This window comes from Cibotium barometz, chromosome 62, assembly GCF_041138505.1.
Source record: "Cibotium barometz isolate CiBa-2024 chromosome 62, ASM4113850v1, whole genome shotgun sequence".
NCBI lineage: Eukaryota > Viridiplantae > Streptophyta > Polypodiopsida > Cyatheales > Cibotiaceae > Cibotium > Cibotium barometz.
In genome coordinates this window covers 5,935,486-5,942,183 of record NC_141107.1, presented here as the reverse complement: position 1 = coordinate 5,942,183, position 6,698 = coordinate 5,935,486, and the positions used below count along the sequence as shown (strand labels likewise).

The 6,698-nt window shown below is 43.9% G+C and overlaps 1 protein-coding gene across 1 annotated transcript; it reads left to right on the top strand.

The window, feature by feature from the left end:
* Nucleotides 1–1,573: 1,573 nt before the first annotated feature.
* LOC147604070 (uncharacterized) lies at nucleotides 1,574–6,428 on the top strand. The gene is made up of 2 exons (XM_086795138.1): nucleotides 1,574–2,664; nucleotides 3,257–6,428. Exons 1-2 carry the CDS (start codon nucleotides 2,633–2,635, stop codon nucleotides 6,114–6,116), a joined length of 2,892 nt encoding a protein of 963 aa, XP_086651264.1. The 5' UTR covers nucleotides 1,574–2,632; the 3' UTR covers nucleotides 6,117–6,428.
* Nucleotides 6,429–6,698: the final 270 nt, after the last annotated feature.

The window sequence follows — 6,698 nt, the reverse complement described above, 5'->3', positions numbered from 1 at the left end:
AAGTTCTTCCTAAAAAGTTCAAGGCTTTGTAGTAAGGAAGCTAGCACATAGCAGCCCATGGAGTGGAAAATGTGGATAGTTGGCTTTGCCAAGGCACTAAAATCAAGGACAGCAATGTTGAGCGAGCAATAAGTTAAAGGGTTGGCTTCTTTCGCTAATAATACTAAGGTGTTTTACACTAAGGTAATTACTCTCTCTCATTCAAAATTCATTGATCGTCTGAATAGCAATTGGGATTATTCTCGAGGTGTTAAAAAAGAATCTTCTTCTTCTCTCTCTTCAAAAGTCGCTAACTATCTGATATGCCAAATAATAGTTAGGATTATTCTCCAGATGGTAAAAGAATCTTCTTGTTCATATCATTTTATTCAATGGTGGTAAAGACAAATTCCTCTCTCTCTCTCTCTCTCTCTCTCTCTCTCTCTATCTCTATTGTGATGCCATTAATCCTATTTTTTGGTCATTCTACACACAAGGAGAGAACAACACTCAAGCATATACATACACACACCAATGCCACCCCATGCATGTAGGAATATAGCATGTCTTCGGACAAGATCACACAATCTTGAGATTGAAAGAGGAGCATGGCAAAAGGTGCCAAGGTAGGAAAGAATCTGCAAATTCTGTGACATGAAGGCCATGGAGACAGAAGAACATATGGTCATGGTTTGTTCCTCGATATACACATATTCGAGGCGGTTTTACCAAACTCCTTGAAGGCTACACACAACTGCGACAAGTATTACTTACAATCACACCCACTGTTTTGGGGGCATTCATCACTTGACTCTTCAAACATAGAGAGGAGCTTGACTCACATTATGTCACACACTAGCTTGCTAGTTTTACCCTTTGTAATAACAAAAGGAGACTTTTTTTTGTCATGTACTAGTTGGTCGATCACATGGGTCGTATTACAATCTTCTTCTTCTCCTCTCTCTCTCTCTCTCTCTCCAAATTGGCTCAAGACATGCATGGTCTTATGTAGTCGTGTAGGTCATTTTGACGCTAAAGCATTCCTTTTTTTCCTCCTTCCTCTCTCTCGCTCTCTCACACACACACACACCACACATATGGACCCTTTTAAAGATCTCTCTCTCTCTCTCTCTCACATATATGCATCTCTCTCTCTCACATACACATATGGACCCTTCTTAAAATATGGAGAGCGTTTTCGGCGCGTGAACAGCCGCTTAAAAGTGTGATGATGTTGAGGACCCTCAAGGTTCAAACTTCTACGTGGAGACGATGCCGTGTACGAGCAGCTTTCCCGTGAATAGGAAGGAAAGGTCGTAGAGGGAAGTGGAACAAAAAGAGCGGCCTGGGGGGATGCCATTTTTGTGAAAAAGTAGTCTACAGGCAGAAGGGGACCAGGGTGGGGGTTCAAAATCCGCATCAAATCGTGTGTTGTGGTGGTTGTGGGGTGCTTGCGTGCGTGCTTTTGCCTGTGCAGTGCAAAAAGTGCAGAAGCAGACCAGGACTGCTGTCTGTCTCTGCCTGTCGAGTTATTCTGTTTCGCCTGCAAACCCGTGTCCCTCACCTTTCCTTCCTCGTAAAAAGCATTTGAATTGTCTTTGATTGAAGCGGATTTCAAAGGCATTGTTGGTTTTTTTTTCCAACGTTTTTCTCTCAACAATTGGGTTTTTCTTATTTCTGAAAATTTGCAGATTTTTGGGATTGCTGCAGCTTTTGAAATTTAAAAAAAAAAACCTGCAGGTCCATAAAAAAAGCCCTGAAATTTTACAAGGCATATATTTTGTAGATTTTTAAAGCTGAATTGTAATCACAGACTCAGTAATGCCTTAAATTTTACAAGTTGGAAAAATATTATTATTTTTTAAAATGTTGCCGGTACATAATATAGTTTGCAGGTTTTTGACTTCTTAAGGTCCAAAAGGCCCTAGATTGCTGCAGGTTTTGAAAAAATGCTCTTTTTTTAAAACCCTGGCGATCCATATATATATTCGAACACACACATATCCACGTCGTTTAGCCTTGATGGCATCAAACCCTAGTCTTCTCTCGCGGGAACTCAACCATTCTAAACCATTCTAGCAACTCAACCACTCGCACTCGTGGGCTTTAACCCCTGAAATTTTAAAAGGCATATATATTGTAGATTTTTTTAGCTGCATTATAATTACCGTAATGCCTTAAATTTTACAAATTGGAACGTTTTTTTAAAAGGTTCCAGGTACATATAAGAAAACGTTCCAGGTACATAAATTATAGTCCCTTGTATATAGTTTGCAGGTTTTCTGTGAAAGTCCGGAGTACTGCTTCCTTTTCTAGGGCAGAGTGTGGTTATATATACGGAAAAATATACCCATTACATTGCTTATTACTTTTCCCACATGGAGACACACCCACACCCACCTAGAATTTGGTGAACGACCAGGACTCTGTGTGCCAGGCCTCCAGACATTTTTGAAAAGCGCCCAACATGCAACAACACCCTATATGACCATGTAGCCTGTAGGTGAAGTGGGCACTGGGCATATGGGCGAAGGCTGCCATGCTACCTACCTACAAGCCCAGGCTATCACCTACTTAGAGTGCAAGGCTTTCCATTGTCTGCATTTCCTCTGAGTTTGTAGCAGCTTGCTCAATCAATGCAGAGAAGAAGAAGATGGGCTTCTCCTCCCAATTGGATTTCATAAGGTGATTGAGTGTTTGAGATTATTTGAGGATGTGTTTAGTGTAGGAATTAGGTTGTTGAATTGGATGTTAACCTGCACATAGTAGTAGGATCAGTACAATACTAGTTGGGATGCATGCATTTAAGGGTGGACTGTAACTGCTACAGAGTGCACATACAGAGAGACTTGAGTTGTATTCTGAATTTCTGATCAGAGAGAGATTGCACGAAGTACGAGCCAAAACATAACGCCAGGAATTTGCATTTAATGCGTTACCTGTATAGCACAGACTTATGTGTGCTACACTGCTAGGCCTCAAGCGTTACAAATCACAATATATCAGGGACCAGGGTATTTGATCATGTGTTAAGCAAACACCTAGGCTTTGACTGTCTCTCTCTCTCTCACACACACACACACACACTCTCTCTCTCTCTCTCTCTCTCTCTCTCTCTCTCACACACACACACACACTCTCTCTCTCTCTCTCTCTCTCTCACACACACACATTCGTTCAGAAATTAGTACACCCTATGTTGTAACTTATGTGCTTGTTTGGTTTCCCTTTTGCACCATGGCTGTCCTTTGATCCATTTTCAACCCTGTGTTTGCAGGTCTCTCCTCCTCCGTTTGCATTCCCTTTCCAAGAGAAAGAGGCGCCCCAGCTGTAGACATGCTGTTGGCTGTGTGGGAAGACTAAGGAGTCTTAACATTCCTACACTCTCAAGCTTGAGAAGCTGGCGTGAGGAGCCTCCGGAGATGAGCAGGAGTAGTAGGAGAAAGAAGCAACAGAGCTTTGGCTTAGGATTTGAGGATGAAGTTTTTGTGAGCCCTGATGGCATCCCATCCGAGGAAGAAGAGTTTGCCAGTTTCACAGCCATGCATCCAAGCTACCTTGAAACCCTCGTGGTGGATGAGCTTCGGGAGGAAGAGTATGGTGAACTTCAAGAGGAAGGGCATGTGTGCCTGGACTACAGTGGCTATGGCCTCTTCTCCCAACTGCAGCAAGAGCTGGATTCGGCCTCGTCCTCCTTTGCCATATCATACATATCTGGGGACCTCTCCATCCAAGCTCTTTATGGTGAGCCAGAGGAAGGCACTGTAGAGTTTGACATAAGGAGGAGGGTCATGCGCTTCCTCAACATCCAAGAGGGGGAGTATGGCATGGTCTTCACGGCCAGTAAAGGCTCTGCTTTCAAGCTTTTGGCCGAATCATACCCTTTTGATGCACAGAGAAGCCTCTTGACAATGTTTGACTACGAGAGCGAGGCTGTGGGTTGGATGGAAGAGATTGCCCAAAGGCAAGGGGCCCAAACTCTTAATGCCTCCTTCAATTTCCCATCTTTAACAGTGTGCTCGGCTGATCTCAAAGCCCAAATACTGAACAAGAAGATGGACAAGGAGAAGAACAAGAAAAAAGTCAAGGATTTGGAGAGGATGGACAATTGGGAAGAGCAGAGGAAGAAGAAGAAGAAGATAGAGCAAGGTGGACCGGAGAGAAAGAAGGGAAAAGGGAAGGGCTTGTTTGTTTTCCCTGTGCAATCTCGTGTGACTGGCACCAAGTACTCCTACCAATGGATGTCTCTTGCACAAGATAATGGCTGGCATGTGCTCTTGGATGCCTCGGCTCTTGGGCCCAAAGACATGGACTCTCTTGGGCTCTCTCTCTTTCAGCCAGATTTTATTGTGACCTCCTTTTACAAGGTGTTCGGTTCTGATCCAACAGGTTTCGGCTGCCTATTTGTCAAGAACTCATCCATGGGCATTCTCTGTCAGTCTTCGGCTGCAAGGGGCATAGGCATGGTGAGGCTGATCCCATTACCTGGCATGTCTTCCCCCAACAGTTTCTCTGAGTCCTTAAGAGAAGAGGAGAAAACATCACCTGGGATGGAAATGGTCCAGGGGGAAATACTTGCAGAGAAGAAAAGCATAAAGGAAGAGCCTGGTGGACATGCAGAGGTAGCATTCTCTGGTTCTGTTTCTACCTTCTTCAGGTGGAGGCAATCACGTCGTGCTGGTACTAATAAGATGGGTGAATGTTTAGAGAAAAGTGGCAAAGTGAATGAATCTGGGGTTGAGGAGGAGAAAATATCACCTGGGATGGAAATGGTCCAGGGGGAAATACTTGTTGCAGAGAAGAAAAGCATAAAGGAAGAGCCTGGTGGACATGCAGAGATAGCTTTCTCTGGTTCTGTTTCTACCTTCTTCAAGTGGAGGCAATCACGTCGTGCTGATACTAATAAGATGGGTGAATGTTTGGAGAAAAGTGGCAAAGTGAATGAATCTGGGGTTGAGGATGCTGCGTCGTCGACACTGTCAACGAATGCACTCCAAGGCTCTACTGGTGATGGAATAAATGATGTTGGGAGGACATTGAAAGATGGGACAGTGGATCTTGGAAAGGGTAAGATACCTATCACTCCAAGGTCGGTCTTGGAGGAAAGCCTTATGGAAGGACAAGACCAAAGCTATGATGGAGAGAGTCTTGAATTAGATGAAAGCATTGACAGCAGGCTTACAAGGCGAGAGGAGCGATTTCATCATTTTGAGCCTGGTGAGGCCTCCTCTAAAGAAAGTGTGCTGTCAGATCTTCAATCCCTTCAGGCCATGGATTCCACTTTAGTACCCATTCATAGTCCTCAAAAAGCTCTGGATAAGAGGTTGTTTTTGGCCTACCACAGCCATGAGATAGCTCGTGGTGCAGATTCATTTATCAATCCGGGAGCCTCTTCGCAGCCATTGATTTCTCACGACATCAAACAACGAAATTTCTCCCTAGCTCACAGCGATGGCTCTTTGTACTATGCTGGCAGCCAAGAGGAGCTTGAATTCTCGTCCTCCCTATATGACGAGGATGAGCAGAGCAGCGAGTTTGACATTGCAGAAGATGATGATGCCTCCATAGTTAGGAGGGAGCCAGAGATTTACTGCAGGGGTCTTAACCATGCGGACTCTCTTGGGCTGAACAAAACAAATGATAGGTTGAGGTTTCTAATAAACTGGCTCATCAGCTCGATGCTGAAGCTTCAGCATCGAGTGTCAAACAAGTTCATACCCTTGGTGCATTTATATGGGCCAAAGGCTAAGCATGATCGGGGTGCTTCTTTGGCATTCAATCTTTTTGACCGCAATGGAACTCTGATAAGACCAGTATTGGTGCAGCAGCTGGCTGACAGAAACAACATCTCGCTTGGGATGGGTGTGCTCTCTCACATTCGATCCCCTGTGAAGTGTACTGATTTGCAATTCCAACTGGAACCACATTGCCATGATACGGCATCATCCCCAAGTCGTTTGGAAAACCATGGAAGCTCGCCCAGGTTCAGGGTTGTGACAGCAGCCCTTGGTTTCTTCACCAACTTTGAGGATGTGTACAGACTCTGGGCTTTTGTGGCGAAGTTCTTGGATGCAGAGTTTGTAAAACATGGACTGTGCAGCTATTATACCTTAAACCAAGAGCAAGTAGAGTCTTAGAACTATAGAACTCAACAACAAAATTCATTTGTATTATACACAATTACAATGGTTTGGACACAGCCTTAATGTCTTGTTGAGCTTAAAAGCATATCAAGAGTAATGCCATACTCTGCATCCTCACACTAGGGCATACAACCTATAATCCCACCTTCTTGTTGAGCTAAAGCATTAATCATCAAGAGTAATGTCATCATACCCTGCATCCTCACACTAGGGCATACGACATATAATCCCACCTTTGAAAGATCATGTTCTGCATTTGCAAAGTTCATCACATTTATTCAATGCTCTATTTTTCTTGCTCACAAAGGAGAGCTTCCAACAAAATCAATCCTCTTTTTATTCTTCCCCCCTCTTTTTTCTTGCAAGGTTAAGAAGTGCTTGTTCTAGCTTGTCTGACCTTAAGAAGTGCTTGTCCTAGCTTGTCTAACCTGAGTGTAATACAACTCAATCGATAACCCCATGTCACTTTGTTCTTGGGCAGTTGGACATTGTTTAGACACTAGAGGGTGCCCAATTTGTTCAGAGAGCAAATCTTGCAAATGTCCTTTTCATGCTAGGAGGTGGTTGGAATGAAAT

Bases quoted from the DNA above. Each gene is read 5' to 3' on its own strand.
- LOC147604070 (XM_086795138.1), top strand. From the start codon at position 2,633: ATGGGCTTCTCCTCCCAATTGGATTTCATAAG. The intron at 2,665-3,256 runs GTGATTGAGTGT...CTGTGTTTGCAG, and splicing joins TCCCAATTGGATTTCATAAG to GTCTCTCCTCCTCCGTTTGC.